This window comes from Ranitomeya imitator, chromosome 6 (assembly GCF_032444005.1).
Source record: "Ranitomeya imitator isolate aRanImi1 chromosome 6, aRanImi1.pri, whole genome shotgun sequence".
Taxonomy (NCBI): domain Eukaryota; kingdom Metazoa; phylum Chordata; class Amphibia; order Anura; family Dendrobatidae; genus Ranitomeya; species Ranitomeya imitator.
The window spans coordinates 37,571,765-37,589,941 of NC_091287.1; the positions used below are offsets into that span (position 1 = coordinate 37,571,765).

The 18,177-nt window shown below is 46.9% G+C and overlaps 1 protein-coding gene across 2 annotated transcripts in view; it reads right to left on the reverse strand.

The window, feature by feature from the left end:
- The window catches only part of CFAP69 (cilia and flagella associated protein 69), a 53,565-nt gene that overhangs the window by 10,206 nt on the left and 25,182 nt on the right, over positions 1-18,177 (reverse strand). For both annotated transcript variants that reach the window (XM_069729482.1, XM_069729481.1), the window contains exons 13-18: positions 13,438-13,602; positions 11,140-11,258; positions 7,494-7,612; positions 6,580-6,661; positions 4,231-4,423; positions 3,864-4,001 (exon numbers count right to left, since the gene is read on the reverse strand). In XM_069729482.1, the coding sequence (XP_069585583.1) occupies positions 3,864-4,001; positions 4,231-4,423; positions 6,580-6,661; positions 7,494-7,612; positions 11,140-11,258; positions 13,438-13,602 (816 nt within the window). The remainder of the gene's footprint in view (positions 1-3,863; positions 4,002-4,230; positions 4,424-6,579; positions 6,662-7,493; positions 7,613-11,139; positions 11,259-13,437; positions 13,603-18,177) is intronic.

The window sequence follows — 18,177 nt, forward strand, 5'->3', positions numbered from 1 at the left end:
ACAGCATTACAGAATGCTGTAGATAAGCCCTTGATGCCGGTGGGCTTAGCTCACCTTCGATTTTGGGGGTGACAGGTTCCCTTTAAGGTGGGGGTAATGTCAGGAGATGTGTATAATTGGGTGTCATCTGCTGATGGTTTGTCCAGTAGGGGCAGTATATATATATAGATAGAGAGAGAGAGAGAAAGAGAGGGCCTAGAGCTGAGCCTTGAAGAACTCCGACAGTAAGGGCAAGGGGAAAGGAGTAAGAGCCGGCAAGATACAGTGAAGGAGCGGTCAGAGAGGTAGGAGGAGAACCAGTAGAGAACAATGTCCTTGAGGCCGATTATTATTATTTAATGGCCTTCAGCTCTATTCTTCCCATCATGACGTCCTTCTCCAGTGATTGTAAAATGTGTCCAAAGTAGTCAACTCGTAGCTCGGTGATCCTTGCTGCGAGTGACTTGTCTGGCTTGATTTGTTTGTTCTTCTTGCCATCCATGGTATTAATAACATCCTTCTCCAGCACCACATTTCGAAGGCATCGATTCTTCTTCTTTTGTTGGAAATTGTATCATACAATTAGGTTCTGTAGAAGGACGTAGATCTGGGTATTTATTATGATGGAATATAGGCTGAACTGGATGGACAAATGTCTTTTTTCGGCCTTACCAACTATGTTACTATGTTACTATGTTATCGTTCAGGTTTCGTGTCCAAATGATACTATAGGAAAGACAAAAATACCTAAGAACGGTGTCTTCGTCGCCAAGTGAAATGTTCCTCAATTTCAAGACCTTGTCCAGTGACTTCATTGTTGATTTGCCCATCGCTACTATTTTCCTATTGACTTCCGGTGTTGTCGCTGCACCTTGAGTGATCATTGATCCGATTAGGTTGAAGTCCTTTGTCATCGTGTTCTGTTCAGACTATCGCTTCTTGATCAATGTAAAGGTTCTTAATGAGGCTGATCAGATGTTTCGGCACACCCATATCCTTCATGGCATTCCAAAGTTCCTGGTGATCAACAGAGTGGAAGGCTTTGCTGTAGTTGATGAAGCAAAAATAGATCTTCTTCTTGTATTCTTTGGCTTTTTCCATTATCCATCTAATGTTAGCAATGACATCTCTTGTTCCTCTGCCTATTGTGAAACCTGCTTGTTCCTCTGGCAAGTCTTTGTAAAAGTAAAGCTGTAACCATCTTTGTAGGATCTTTAATAGTATTTTGCTGGTGTAGGTATGAGTGCAATGCTCTGATAATTTCCACAGTGGGTAGTGCAGCGCCCCAGAGATCTGGTCGTTGCAGTATGACACTCTGCCACTAAGGGGAGTGATGGTACGTCTGATGGCACTGAAGGAATTCTCCTGACCAGGTATCACCAGCACACATTACACTTCACACTCCGGCCACTAGGGGGAGAAAAAGGCTTTATTTACTGGGCCACTCCTCACACTGGTAAAACTAGGGGCTGGGGAGGAAGTTAGTCAGAAGCTGACTGGGTTGGATTCAGGCAACATCCCGTGGCAGGGGGTGTTGCGGGGAGAAGACACAGGGGGGTCCCTGTCAGGCGTGGGAACCTGGCAGGTGCCTAGCGAACAGAACGTTACGGAGCCGTGCCTGCACCTCCTGCGGCGGTATCCTAAGAAAGAGATAAGAAGGGAAGGATATTGTGGAACAGTGTAAACAAGATCAAGCAAAAAGGAGAACCAGTAGGAGTCGTGCCGTGAGACCGAGGCAACATCCTACTGAGGCGCGTAGCCGGTGGCGGGAACACCGCGGGAGTATCTGACTCTAGGCCTTACTTCAAACTCCGCAAGACAGTTGATTATAGGTTGGCTGTCTACCTTAAATTTCCTAAGCAGACATAGGGGGCAACATTGGGAGAGGGGCGTCTCTAGGGTCCCGGAAGACCTCCAAGCCTTCCCGTCATATGGGTGCGTCCTAGCCATAACATACTGGGGGACGAGAAACTAGCAACATCTGGAACAAAAGAGAGAGAGAGAGCTGTAGAGAACGAACGAACGAGAACAGCAGTTGTGAGGACTATTCCGAATGCTCAGCAGGGTAGGACTACAACACACAGGCGCTAGTGGTAGGCAACGATTTCCATCTGCAAAGGGAACTCTGGAAGTGCCCATCGGACCGGCCGGTCTCTGACAGCCCTGTTAAACGTGCTCTGGATTGAGGATCCTGAAGTCTTCAGTAATGAGGTAAAGAGACTGCAACCTTGTGTCCTCATTATTGCCTGCACCTCACACCATCACCATCCACCTTACTGGGAAGCCCTGGGGACATACTTCACCTGTGGGAAGGTATACCATCCAGCTGCCATTCCATCACCCCAGCGGACCCCATAGCAGCGTCGGTCACCCTGACCGAACACCACAGGTGGCGTCACAAACCCCTGACAAACTGCACCACCTTTATTGGACGCCCCTTAGCAGGGTCGCGGACCGGGTCTAGCCACCGTGACAACCTCAGAACCGAACCAGAGAGGCCCGGTACTGAAACGCGTGGCCCTGTGTCTGGGGGCGATCCAGTAGCATCTCCCTTCTTGGGAATAGGAATAAACACCGATCTTGACCAGTCCTTGGACCATTTACCAGTTGTCCATATCTATTGACACAGGTGTGTGAAGATGAAATAAAAGGGATTATGATGACGTGTTTGAATGAAGAGGGAAAGACACCCGAAGAAAGAGAGAAGTTAAATACTTTAGCTAGGTGGGTAGTGACAGCTGGGAAGAGGGACTGGAGGAGATGTGAGGGAATAGAGTCACTGGTGCAGGTAGCAGGGCGAAAAACAGCAAGGGAGATTGGTCACTTTTTCTTCTGTGACAGGCTCGAAGATGGAAAGTGAACTTGAGGTGCGGCGAAAGGGGATTCGGCAAAAATGTCCTGACGGATGTAATTAATTTTTTGTAGGACATAAGTGGCCAGATTATCAATGCTGAGGTTGGTATTTATTATTATTTATTTATTATGCTTTGCTTATATAGCGTTTTCTTATTCTGCAGCGCTCTACATACATTATCATCGCTGTCCCCGATGGGGCTCACAATCTAGATTCCATATCAGTACGTCTTTGGAGTGAGGGAGGAAACCAGAGAACCCAGAGGAAATCCACGCACACACGTGGAGAACATACAACCTCCTTGCAGATGCTGTCCAGGACCCCAGCACTGCAAGGCTGCGGTGCTAACCACTGAGCCACCATGCTGGTAATGACGACTTGTACTTTAGGGCTCAAGAGGGAGTTTTAATCATGTATTTATAGTGGATGAAGTCTTCTGCTGAAAGTGAGCAATGCTGGAGAAAACGTGTTTGTAACGTGTGCCAGGGTTGCCGCTGTCTGTGTCAGGTCTCATGCTCAACCTGAGCTCCATCTAGACAGGTCTCTTCAGAAAATTCAGTGTAGGTCTCGGAAATCAAACCCCAAATGATCATTAAGTTATCCCCTATTATATGGGCCTTTAATTTTTGGCGAACTCCATTTCAATCCTCTTACACGTTTTATACCCCCTACATATTTTCTTAGGGTGGAACCAATTGTCATCGTCCTCGTCTGCTATGATTGTCCTGAATTAAAACTCTTCTATTCCCCATAATGAAGATGTCTTTTCAGATATACAGTATTTTCTATGCCGGGGACATTCTACAATCATTGTGATTGGCAAGCACACTTTTATGCACACTCTATCAGATTTCCATCAGATCAAATAGATCAACATTTACACATGCCAACGTAGATTGATATTGGTCTGATTGGACAGAAGTGTAAAGAAACCTTAACAGGTGACTCCAGGGTCAGACTTTAAAGGGTTTGTTTGAAGTACCGTAAAGAAGGCGCAGTATATAGCGGGGTGGTCTCCTCTCAAACTTACCGATTTTTGAAAATACCGAGTAAATCTTTGCTCGGATATTTTCAGCCACCTCCATGATTGCAATGCTGAAGCTGCTGGCCGGCATGGGGGTGAACTCTTGATCTTCCTGTGTCTGTCCAACCAGTGGTTTCTTTGCATCTATTGATTTTAAAGGTGAAGACATGTAGAACGTTTTCAGAACAATGATCACAGCTGTAGCCATTACTCCGCTTTGGAAAAACCATACTTGTTAGAAAGCTGCAAACAGATTAGAAATTTGTATCACTTTCCTTCTACAAAGAATATTTTTTTGTCTGAAACTGTAATACCCCTTTGATCGAAGACATTTGCACGTCATTGACTACTGAAGCCCCCCGGTCATACACACCGATAATACGGCCGTAGTTATCTCTTCTCACGCCCAGCTCCTCCTCCTCATGCTTCCATAGCTGGACTAGCAGTTTTGGGGCTGCTTCATTATTTTTTCCTCGCCAAGTTGTAATATGTGATATAGTTTTTGGATTATCGCAGAATTCCACCAGGATTCCCAGCACCAGGTTATTCATACTCTTCAAATTCAGCTTTATAGGAAGGGTAAAAAAAGTAGTAAAGCAAGTTATTTATTTAGTAAAAGAAAAGTGATATCTGCTGTAACGGAAGCCCCTAAACACGTTAGATACAAATTTTGAGTTCTTAGTAATTTTGACTGGATTGACAGACAATCTAAAGTGTATGGAGGCTCCCCACTCTCCTCTGGGTTTTTGCCCATGCCCCATGTCATGGGAGATATCTATAGCGAAGTACCCACTGCCTCTGCTGGGACTGGTATTAGCTCCATTCCAGTCAGTTTTACTAGTCAGATGCTGTGGTCTATAGCAAATAAGGATTCTAAGGAGTCTGACAGAGGGAGAACACTCCCTCTGTCAGCCCACCTGCACCCTTGAACACTCCCTCTATCAGCCCACCTGCACCCTTGAACACTCCCTCTATCAGCCCACCTGCACCCTTGAACACTCCCTCTGTCAGCCCATCTGCACCCTTGAACACTCCGTCAGCCCACCTGCCCCCTTGAACACTCCCTCTGTCAGCCCACCTGCACCCTTGAACACTCCCTCTGTCAGCCCATCTGCACCCTTGAACACTCCCTCTGTCAGCCCACCTGCACCCTTGAACACTCCCTCTGTCAGCCCATCTGCACCCTTGAACACTCCCTCTGTCAGCCCATCTGCACCCTTGAACACTCCCTCTGTCAGCCCACCTGCACCCTTGAACACTCCCTCTGTCAGCCCATCTGCACCCTTGAACACTCCCTCTGTCAGCCCACCTGCACCCTTGAACACTCCCTCTGTCAGCCCATCTGCACCCTTGAACACTCCCTCTGTCAGCCCACCTGCACCCTTGAACACTCCCTCTGTCAGCCCATCTGCACCCTTGAACACTCCCTCTGTCAGCCCACCTGCACCCTTGAACACTCCCTCTGTCAGCCCACCTGCACCCTTGAACACTCCCTCTGTCAGCCCATCTGCACCCTTGAACACTCCCTCTGTCAGCCCACCTGCACCCTTGAACACTCCCTCTGTCAGCCCACCTGCACCCTTGAACACTCCCTCTGTCAGCCCATCTGCACCCTTGAACACTCCCTCTGTCAGCCCACCTGCACCCTTGAACACTCCCTCTGTCAGCCCATCTGCACCCTTGAACACTCCCTCTGTCAGCCCACCTGCACCCTTGAACACTCCCTCTGTCAGCCCACCTGCACCCTTGAACACTCCCTCTGTCAGCCCATCTGCACCCTTGAACACTCCCTCTGTCAGCCCACCTGCACCCTTGAACACTCCCTCTATCAGCCCATCGGCTCCAGCTCTGATTAGGCTGTCGGCATGGTCTACTAGGCTGCCTGTCAGTAAAACACTAACAGGCTGGATGATGCACTGCACTAATGAACAATATAGATAGTGCAATGTATTATCCATGAGTCTGGTGGGACTAATAGATATTGTAAAAAAAAATATGTAGAAGTGTAAAAACTCCCAGTTTTACTACTACTAATAAAATAATAATAAAAAAACTACCAAAATTTACACAAATATAGCATACTTTATCCATACTATAAAATGAGCTGATTATTTATCCTGTGCAGAATGTTGCTACAAAAATTTGAAAATCTATGCCAGAATTGCTTTTTTTGTTCATTCAGCCTCCCAAAACAATGAAATAAAAAGCCTTACAAATGGCAAAATGCAAATGAATAGGGAGAGATTAAAATACAGTATAAAATAATTATCTATGTGCCCGCTGTCACCACGAGGGGGAGCTCAGTAATACAGCTAACAATAAATTTATTGGAAACTGTGACAATGTCTCCCTCTAGTGGCGACTATACTGTATACAGGGATGCTGGAGGGTTCAGAATCAGGCCTTCTTCTCACCACAGGTCCTATATCATGGGTGCAATCTTCCACTAAGGTGAATATGTCACTGTGACCCGTACTGCCTTCTAACCTATCCTGGTGCGTTTAGAATTAGGATGGCAAAAGATAAATTAATTTGTTGCAAAGTGTTGAATTTATGTATGATTTTTTAAATGCTACATCAGTAACGACCCAAGGAAAAAACTTACAGAAAGTCCTCAATTAGTTATAAACTATGAAGGACCTGAAGGGTTTATTCCGGTTCTGCTCAGTTAGTAGAGTGGAGAAATTCTAAAAAAGATTCCACTAAAGTGTCCTCTACTTACTGCTAACAAATCTAGAATAATGAACATTCCCTCCTTCTCGAGAAAGTAGTCTTCGGAGGTAAAGCATCCGATAATACAGGACCTTAAAGAAAAAAAAATGCAAACAATATATAAATGTCAGAAGTTTCAGCTCAAAACTGGTGTTTCAAGTATTTAGGGGACAGGCACCGGGGCGGGTACGGGTGTATGCTCCCGAGCCCACGCCACATAGGGCAGGTGCCGGCTGTATTATACCGCCAACGCCAGCCTCAATCAGCAGCGACTGGAGTTGGCTCTGATCGCTGCAGCCAACCAGAACACCAATATGTAAGAGCAGAGCAACATCTAAGGACTGCAAACATGGTGGAGCCTTCAGTCAGACCCTTTCCGACATGATCGAGGGGTGCCGATGGGTTTCCATACGTGAACACATAAGCAACAGTACCCTGTATAGTTTACATGTAAGGGCCCGTCAGGGTGAGCGGGGTCCCGACCTTTCCTATGAAAGTCACAATGAGCTTGTGAGCCACATTCTATGCAAAGAAATGTTAGAAACTCCCCGTGTGCCCCTCTGTATAGGATATAAGTGCTCCCTTATAAAGTAATAGGTCCCCTTATAAAATAATAACAGCCTGTTTAAAGTAATAAACGTCGGAGTGCCCACTTATAGATAATTTATGTGCCCCCTTATAAAGGAATAATAGCCCTGAGTGCCCCCGTATCAAGTAACAATACCCCTGTGGATCCTGATGGCACCGACTGAGCAGACAGCTATGACCCAGCCATCAGGGGCCCCTGCTATATACTGTATTATCAACTACAACCTTGGCTGCCATAATAAGTGACAATATGGAGAACGTAAGAGGACAGTGAGTAACAAGGAGGCACAGAGGAGGCCAATGTATGTGCCCCTGATCCATTCACACTACACTTACCAGACACAATCCAGAGTACAAAAAATCAGCTTGTTGTGACCCAGCCCACTGTAAAACCTCGAGGGGTCCATTTTGAGAAGCTGCAGGACCAGGTCCACCCCCTCTGATCCAAACAATTCCTGTGGGCACAAAAGAATCCAAAAGAAAAACACTTCACCGATGGTAAGATGCTTCATCCTACAAGGTGGGACACGTAGCGCCAATCATGGCAAATATAACAATCCTGACCCATCACAGCCAGGCCAATCATTATTTATTTCGCTTGCAGTTTTTTCATCCTCTCGTTTCCGGACTTTCAACATATTTTAATTTGTTATCCACATGAGGGCAAAACAATTCAGGCACGTTCACATTCTGCATTTTTTGCAGCTTTTTTTTTTTTGCTACATTTTTATTATCCAGCAGGTCAATTCTTCCAGCGTTTTTCACTCATTCAAATGAATGGGGGAAAAAAATGCTGCAAAAAACACCAAAAATGTGGCAAAAAAAGTGTACAATTTACACAGTGATTTTTCCAGACTGATTTTTTGGTACAGAAAATAAACTGCAGCATGTGAATGTACCCTTATACTGTTCAGTACAATTATAGAAAATAGAAATAGCACATTTATAAAGGTTTCAATTTGTTTTGTTTTTTATTTCTTACTACTTTTAAAAAATTTAAAAGTTACAGAAATGTAAATGTTGTTTGTGTCATCATATTTAGGGGCCCACACACAGCTTTTTATTTTTTTTTTTCTGTGAATGGAGCCGTGTTAAGGCGAAGTGAGCTGTGGTTTTTAGTGGTAACATTTTCGGTCTTTTTGATCAGTTTTTATTACATTTTTTAAAGAGGGCAAAGTGACCAAAAAAACAGCAACTCTGGCACTTTTTTTTCCACTACGAACACTGCAGGAAAAGTAATGTAATGTTTTACTAGTTCAGACATTTACACTTGTGATTATACCCATTATGCTTATTTATTTTCTTACTATTTTTTTTGTTAACAAGTGGGAAAAGGGCAGATGATTTAAATTATTATATATATATATATATATATATATATATATATATATATATATATATATACAGTGGGGCAAAAAAGTATTTAGTCAGTCAGCAATAGTGCAAGTTCCACCACTTAAAAAGATGAGAGGTGTCTGTAATTTACATCATAGGTAGACCTCAACTATGGGAGACAAACTGAGAAAAAAAAATCCAGAAAATCACATTGTCTGTTTTTTTAACATTTTATTTGCATATTATGGTGGAAAATAAGTATTTGGTCAGAAACAAACAATCAAGATTTCTGGCTCTCACAGACCTGTAACTTCTTCTTTAAGAGTCTCCTCTTTCCTCCACTCATTACCTGTAGTAATGGCACCTGTTTAAACTTGTTATCAGTATAAAAAGACACCTGTGCACACCCTCAAACAGTCTGACTCCAAACTCCACTATGGTGAAGACCAAAGAGCTGTCAAAGGACACCAGAAACAAAATTGTAGCCCTGCACCAGGCTGGGAAGACTGAATCTGCAATAGCCAACCAGCTTGGAGTGAAGAAATCAACAGTGGGAGCAATAATTAGAAAATGGAAGACATACAAGACCACTGATAATCTGCCTCGATCTGGGGCTCCACGCAAAATCCCACCCCGTGGGGTCAGAATGATCACAAGAACGGTGAGCAAAAATCCCAGAACCACGCGGGGGGACCTAGTGAATGAACTGCAGAGAGCTGGGACCAATGTAACAAGGCCTACCATAAGTAACACACTACGCCACCATGGACTCAGATCCTGCAGTGCCAGACATGTCCCACTGCTTAAGCCAGTACATGTCCGGGCCCGTCTGAAGTTTGCTAGAGAGCATTTGGATGATCCAGAGGAGTTTTGGGAGAATGTCCTATGGTCTGATGAAACCAAACTGGAACTGTTTGGTAGAAACACAACTTGCCGTGTTTGGAGGAAAAAGAATACTGAGTTGCATCCATCAAACACCATACCTACTGTAAAGCATGGTGGTGGAAACATCATGCTTTGGGGCTGTTTCTCTGCAAAGGGGCCAGGACGACTGATCCGGGTACATGAACGAATGAATGGGGCCATGTATCGTGAGATTTTGAGTGCAAACCTCCTTCCATCAGCAAGGGCATTGAAGATGAAACGTGGCTGGGTCTTTCAACATGACAATGATCCAAAGCACACCGCAAGGGCAACGAAGGAGTGGCTTCGTAAGAAGCATTTCAAGGTCCTGGAGTGGCCTAGCCAGTCTCCAGATCTCAACCCTATAGAAAACCTTTGGAGGGAGTTGAAAGTCCGTGTTGCCAAGCGAAAAGCCAAAAACATCACTGCTCTAGAGGAGATCTGCATGGAGGAATGGGCCAACATACCAACAACAGTGTGTGGCAACCTTGTGAAGACTTACAGAAAACGTTTGACCTCTGTCATTGCCAACAAAGGATATATTACAAAGTATTGAGATGAAATTTTGTTTCTGACCAAATACTTATTTTCCACCATAATATGCAAATAAATTGTTAAAAAAACAGACAATGTGATTTTCTGGATTTTTTTTTCTCCGTTTGTCTCCCATAGTTGAGGTCTACCTATGATGTAAATTACAGACGCCTCTCATCTTTTTAAGTGGTGGAACTTGCACTATTGCTGACTGACTAAATACTTTTTTGCCCCACTGTACATATATATATATATATTATTTTTTTTTTCAAAAACTTTTAAAAATATTTTTTACACTTGTTTTAGGGGACTTGCCACATAAAAGTATAATAGAAACATGTCACCACTTCTGTATTTTTCACCCATTCCTGATTTTGGCTTACAAATACGGATGTGAAATGCTGACCAATGAATGTGTGAACGTGGCCTTAGAGGGGAAAGCGAATGGTGTGTCAGATGGGCTGACTCCTGTCTGACTGCGGCATCTAAGGCTACATTCACACTTGCGTCGTGCACCGACGCAAGCAGTGAAAGCGCCGCACAACGGGGGCAGCGGATGCATTTTTCCAGCGCATCCGCTGCCCCATTGTGAGTTGCGGGGAGGTGGGGGCGGAGTTCCGGCCGCGCATGCGCGGTCGGAAATGGCGGACACAGCGCAGCAAAAAAGTTACATGTAACATTTTTTTGCTGCCGACGGTCCGCCACAACACGACGCAACCGTCGCACAACGGTTGCGACGTGTGTCAATGCGTCGCAAATGTTAGTCAATGGAGAAAAAACGCATCCTGCAAGCAATTTTGCAGGATGCGTTTTTTCTCCTAAACGACGCATTGCAACGTGCAGTGCATGACGCTAGTGTGAAAGTACCCTAAGGGATTGAACTGCAGCGATTGGAGCTAACAGGCAGGTGCCAAAAAAAAAAAAAATAGTTGGTACTTGCCTGTGTATGGTATGACGTATATTTACATTATATGGTTGTGAACGGGTTAATATTGCCGCAAACACTTATTCGGATTTCTCGCATGTGATCTCCAATTTATAGGGGAGATTCCAGAACTTACATCTTGCAAAGTGACGGCAGATCTCTGGGATTTGTGGTCTTTGCTTTTATTTCCGCGTGTGATTGTCGCCGTTCTCCAGGAGGAATGCCAGTACTGCTGCAGTAATGGCGACTTACCTCACATGATCTAATGATCCGAACATCACGAACCTTGCGGTGCAGATCGGGGTCACAAATCGCTGAGAGAATGAAGAGCAGATCACACTGGATTTCCAGAAGGACGGCGTCATTATCGGCTTCGGCGCTGGAGATCATTTTCTTCAAGATTCCTGAATATACACAACCTCATCAGCATCGAGGAATTGATCCATTATTGCCTTAGTCCAGACATCTAATCACATAGGTGCGGTATAACTCGCAGTCTTGTGGTCTTTTTTTTTTTGCTGTGATTATTGTAAACTTCAACATTTTGCCAAAGCTTTTACAAAAATCGCGACAATTTTATGGTGGGATGAAAAATATGCAGAGGGTCCTTCTATGTGCGACTATAATAAGTCGCACTTATCCACACGCTATGTAACGGTGCGATTTCATAAAAGCAGAGTATACAGAGGACGTGTCAGCAGTTTGACCCTGTAACACCTGAGTGTAGACTTATTTGCAGCGTGATTTGTAAAATGACGTTTTATTCCGCTGCTCCAGCAGTTGCACTGAAGGAATTCCCTAACACTAAAGAAGCCCCCAGTCTCTGTAGTTAGTGCTCTTCAACTCCCCCCTTCGATTTTTGATTGATTAAATCCAATCAGGAGCCTGCTACAGCCATCAATCTTTTTTTTATCTATGTGCCTTTATATTTAATAAAGTAAATACATGTTTTCAAGAGAATATTTGGACTTTTACTCCATGGTCCTTTGTATTTAAAGCCATCAATCCAGAGTAGAAAGGAAGGGCGGAGAAGCACTCACTACGGATATCAGAGAGCACGTCAGAGTAAGGGACCACCTCCGTCGCAACTGCAGAAGAGGCTGAATAAAACTTTATTTCAAGAGTCACACTGCGACTTTAAGCCCAAATACACATTATATTAAAGGGGTTGCCCTGGACTAGAAGCCTTCGAGATAGGTCATTCAAATCAGATCAGTGCAGGTCCAACGTTGCCAATGACCTCCATAGAACAAAGTAGAAACGTCAGGAGAGATTGTTGCTAGCCGAAGAGAATTCAGCTGACAGCTATCTAATGTAGAAGGGCGATACAAAGACATATTTAGCCATGTCTTCTCGTCTCCTATCTACCCCTTTCAGCAGGTTTGCAGGGTGAAAACTGCTGACAGGTTACCTTTACGTTAGGGCTACGTGGCGACTTTGGCCGCGATAGCTGACGCTCTTCCGAATTTGATTGGTGCAGCTGCTTAATGGCGGAACTATGGAAGTGAATGGGGCTGCATTGCGATACCAACGCTACCGTGAGAAACGAGTCAATCACAAATATTTCAATCCGAGTAAGACTTTTTGCAACTTGCTTGTCACGCCCGCGATAGTGTAGGGCAGTGTTCCCCAACTCCGGTCCTCAAGAGCCACCAACAGGTCATGTTTTCAGGATTTCCTTAGCATTGCACTGGTGATTGAATGCTTGCCTGACCAGGTTATGCAATTATCACCTTTGCAATACGAAGGAAATCCTGAAAACATGACCTGTTGGTGGCTCTTGAGGACCGGAGTTGGAGAACACTGGCGTAGGGGTTGCAACATGTTCCCATTCATGTCTATAGCGCTGTGATGTAGCATCGAGCAAACTTTGGTCCCTTGACAACTGTCGCGGCCAAAGCTTTAAGGATTTTTTACAAAAGTGTAGATGTGTAAAACGAATAGTAGTAAGTAAAGAGTCAATGCAGCTGCTAAAGTCTGAAAAATGTGTTTGATTTACTAACATGAATATTGACAATTTTCTGTTTTTGTCGCACTTGCCATTTTTGCAAAAGAAGAAACATTACCGGTAATTGAAGCACTTGGGCCCCAATGAAAACTCTCCAAGAGCACCCCCAACTATCAGGTATTTAATAGTAGTGGTCTTCTCATATGGGCAAAAGGGACCTTTTGAGATCCAGATCCGGAGCTCAAAAAAGTCGTTTCGTCACCGACTAGCAATAACAAAGTGGCAAATTACTGGGGAACCAATTAAAAACGGAACAAATCAATATATAATTGCACTGCTTGTTGTCACTTTTGCAAAAACGGCCTTCATGACAAAACAGAGGAAATCCAATCTCTCTATTGTAGAAGTAGAGACCAAGTAGAGGACGTTGGGTGCTACTCGAACGTTTGATTTACTATTTTTTGGACATTTTTTGGGTAGATATCTTCTTTTGCAAGCACAGTATGACTGCCGCCACCATAGCTATTAAGTCACTGGAGCGTTTTGATAATAAATTTTTTCCTGATCGCTTCATATATATGGAGCAGAACACATAAATATACGCAGCAGCGGATAAAGAAGTGTAGCCTCGTTACCTAGAAGCTGACTAATTGCTCCCTGGTCACAAAGGTCTTGGTTCACAGTCTCATCCCCTACGGATACCACGGACCGGAGGAGTCTCAGGCTGTAACGCATCTGGGCATGTTTGTTCCCCCGGCCACCGGTGCCATGGAAGCTGTTGCCCTGACCAAAGAAGGCATCTGAAAAGGAAGGGTTTGTTGCATGTTTAATTGCAAGGTAATGACTAGGAGACATCTGTAATTAATCACACCATTGCAATTATTCTACATGGTGTGGCATTGTCAGAAACCCCCCTGTGAGCAGTCTGAGACACTCGCGGGATTTGCATCTTTTTTTTTATATATGACTGTTAAATATACTTAAAGTGTAAGTAAATCTTTAATACAGAGAAGGCGGGAAATTCCAGCAGCAGGAGATTCTGGTAAGATACAATGATTTATTAGAAAAATAGGGATTTTTGTGTGTACTCACCGTAAAATCCTTTTCTCCGAGCCACTCATTGGGGGACACAGGACCATGGGTTATGCTGCTGTCACTAGGAGGCTGACACTAAGCTGAGACAAAAAAAGGTTAGCTCCTCCCCTGCAGTATACACCCTCATGCTGGATTCCAGAGACCCAGTTCAGTGCAAAAGCAGTAGGATAATAAGAACAATATATTAAATAACATTAGAATATAACATGTCAAACAACAGTCAAAGACTAAAAAAGTTAACAAGCCGTAAGGCTACCAGGGTGGGTGCTGTGTCCCCCAATGAGTGGCTCGGAGAAAAGGATTTTACGGTGAGTACACACAAAAATCCCTATTTCTCCTTCGCCTCATTGGGGGACACAGGACCATGGGACGTCCCAAAGCAGTCCCTGGGAGGGAAACAATACAACCAAGTAACTCCGTATACCATCTGACTACAAATGCGTAACGGCCGCCTGCAGGATACACCTGCCAAGGGACGCGTCCGCAGAGGAGTGAGTGTGGACATTGTAATGCTTTGTGAAAGTATGCAGGCTGGACCACGTTGCGGCTTTGCAAACCTGCTCCGCTGTTGCCTGGTGCCGGATGGCCCAGGAAGCCCCCATCGACCGAGTGGAGTGTGCTCTAATCCCCGCCGGGATAGGATTGCCCCTGACCCGATAGGATTCCTGGATAGCAGATCGGATCCATCTGGCTATCGTGGATTTTGACGCAGCCAAACCCTTTCTGTGACCCTCCGGGAGCACGAAAAGGGCGTCCGATTTTCTGAAGTGCGCCGTTCTGGAAATGTACCTCCTGAGGGCCCGTACCACGTCCAGAGTATGGAGAGCCTTTTCGACCCTATGTTTGGGCTGCGGACAAAAGGAGGGAAGAATGATGTCCTCGTTAAGGTGGAAAGATGAGACCACCTTTGGAAGAAACGCCGGAGAAGGGCGTAGGACTACCTTGTCCTGATGAAAGACAAGGAAAGGTGCCCGGCAGGATAGAGCGGCGAGCTCTGAAACCCTTCTGATGGACGTCACCGCTACCAGGAAGGCAACCTTCCAAGAGAGAACAGAGAGCGGAACGTCTTGAAGGGGTTCGAACGGAGGTTCCTGAAGAACCCCCAGGACCAAGTTGAGATCCCAGGTCTCTAGCGGCATCCTGTAGGGAGGAACCACGTGGGAGACTCCCTGGATAAAAGTCTTGACCTGAAGGTTGGTGGCGATCCTACGCTGGAAAAGAACGGATAACGCGGAGATCTGACCTTTGAGGGAACTCAGGGCCAAACCGGAGTCCAGACCAGCCTGAAGGAAATTCAAGATGCAAGGGATAGAGAAGACGAGCGGAGGGTGACCCCGGAGCCTGCACCATGAGAAGAAGGATTTCCAGACGCGGTGGTAGATGGAGGCGGAAGACGCCTTGCGAGCGCTTAACATGGTGGGGATGACCTGCTGAGAGAAACCGGCACGAGTTAGAATCCAGGTTTCAACAGCCACGCCGTTAAACGTAGGGCCCCTGAGCTCTGATGGTAGATCGGTCCTTGGCGAAGCAGGTCTGGGCGGTCTGGCAACCGCAAGGGAACGTCGGCTACGAGCTGAACGAGCTCCGCGTACCAAGCGCGACGAGGCCAGTCTGGGGCGACCAGGATGACTGGAACTCCCTCCGTCTTGATCTTTCGGATCACCTTCGGCAGTAAGGGAAGGGGAGGGAACACGTATGGGAGCTGAAATTGATGCCACGGAGAAATCAGCGCGTCCACTCCTATGGCCTGGGGATCCCGAGATCGAGCAATGAAGTTGTGGACCTTGGCGTTCAATCTGGACGCCATCAGATCCACGTCCGGGGTCCCCCAGTGAAGACAGATCTGGTGAAAAACCTCTGGGTGGAGTTCCCACTCCCCCGAGGCAAGGCCCTGGCGGCTCAGGAAGTCCGCCGCCCAGTTCTCGACTCCCGGAATGTGCACCGCCGAGATGATGGAATGGTTGGTTTCGGCCCAACGAAGGATGAGGGAGACTTCCCGCATCGCCGCCCTGCTGCGGGTACCCCCCTGGTGGTTGATGTAAGCCACCGCCGTGACGTTGTCCGATTGGACTCGTATTGGGTGACCCGCGAGCAGAGCGTGGAAGTGACTCAGTGCAAGTCTGATAGCACGAATCTCTAGAATGTTGATGGGGAGTCTGGATTCCCGAACAGTCCAACGGCCCTGGGCAGAGTGGTGAAGAAACACCGCCCCCCAGCCAAGAAGACTGGCGTCGGTGGTCACCACTAACCAGTGGATCGGAAGGAAGGACTTCCCCTGGAGAAGAGATGGGCCCAGGGTCCACCAAACGAGAGATTGTCTGACCCTCTGGGACAGGGGGCAAGGGTGGTCGAGAGAAAAGAGACTCCTGTCCCAGTTGTCCAGCAGAGCCTGTTGCAAGGGTCGGAGATGGAGTTGAGCAAAGGGAACCGCTTCGATTGCCGCAACCATCTTTCCCAGGATCTTCATGGCGAACCGAATGGTCCGCGGGCGAGGATGGCAGAGCGTACGGGCCCCCTGTTGAAGCGCTTGGGCCTTGGACCGAGGAAGCAAGACCAGCCCCCTTGAAGTGTCCAGGATCATTCCCAGAAAGGAGATCCGACGGGCAGGAACGGGAGAGGACTTGTCCAAGTTGATCAGCCAGCCCAGGCGCGAAAGATAATCCAGGGTAATGTGGACGCTTGACTGGCAGGCTTGGAAAGACGGGCCCTTTATGAGGAGATCGTCTTAGTAAGGTAACACGACGACTCCTCGAGAATGAAGGATGGCCATGACAGCCGCCATGACCTTGGTGAATACCCTGGGCGCCGTGGCGAGACCGAAGGGTAAGGCCGTGAACTGGAAGTGATCCTCCAGAATGGCAAAGCGGAGGAACCTCTGATGAGGCGGGAAAATCGGGATGTGAAGATAGGCATCCTTGATGTCTATCGAGGCCAAGAATTCCCCTCTTTCCATAGAAGAGATGACCGATCTGAGCGATTCCATCCTGAAGTGCCGGACTCTTACGCACTTGTTCAGGAGCTTCAGATCCAAAATGGGACGCACTTTTCCGTCCTTCTTTGGCACGACGAAGAGGTTTGAGTAGAAGCCTTTGAACCTCTCGTGTTCCGGGATCGGAACAATGACCCCACTCTGGCGGAGGGAGTGGATGGCGCAAAGAAGGGTGCGAGACTGAGCTCCCGAACTGGGGAGACGAGAGGGGAAAAACCGAGTTGGAGGAGGAGAGGAGAACTCTATCTTGTAGCCAGACGATACCAGATCCCTGACCCATTCGTCGTGAACGACGGAGAGCCAGGCTTGCTGAAAAAGGAGTAGACGTCCGCCTACTCTGATGGTATCGACTGGCGCCGTTCCCGAGTCATTGAGACGGGAATCTGGGGGGTCTCGAACCTCTGGTTCTGGGCTGCCTTGGTTTCCCGTGCCAGGAAGGATTAGGCCTGAAGGATGGACGAGCGTCTCTGTCTGCGCGGGCGGAACAGTCCGATCTGGGAAGACCGGTGGGATTGGACCAGGCTGAGCCGGCACGAAAAGGCCGAAAACGAAAGTAAGGCTGGTGCTGGAAGGCCGCCTTGGGCCTCTGTTGGGGAAGAAACTTGCTCTTTCCCCCTGTGGCGTCGGAGATAAGCTGGTCAAGCTTTTCGCCGAAAAGACGCCCACTTTGAAAAGGGAGAGAGATCAGGGATTTTTTAGAGGAAGAATCTGCGCGCCAATCTCTGAGCCAAAGAGCCCTTCTAATAGCGATGGCGTTGGAAGCCGCCAATGCTGCGCAATTCGCCGCGTCGAGGAATGCGAACATCACATAATCACTGGCCATGGCTAACTGCTTAGCTAGGTCCGCCATTTCAGAGGGGAGGTCCTGCTCATTAATGGATTTCGCTAGAGCATCCGCCCAGGAAACCATAGCCTTGGTCACCCAAGCCGCGGCGAAGGAGGGAGACAGGGAAGAGCCAGAGGCTTCGTACACTGACCGAGCTAGAGAGTCTATCTGGCGTTCAGTGGGGCTCTTAATTGAAGCGCCCTCCGGGACTGAAAGGAGAGTTTTAGAAGCCAGGCGTGAGACCGGCGGATCTACAGTAGGGGGATCCGTCCAGTCTTTCACGAGATCAGCTGAGAAAGAGATCAGCTGAGAAGGGGTACTTGGAAACCAAGTCCTTCTTACCCGTGAAGCGCTTGTCTGGGCGCTCCCTGTGACGCCTGACTATATCCAGGAAGGCTGGATGAGAGGCAAAAGATTTGTGGGAACGTTTGGTTCTGGAAAAGGAGACCGCGTGTTCCGGAGCGG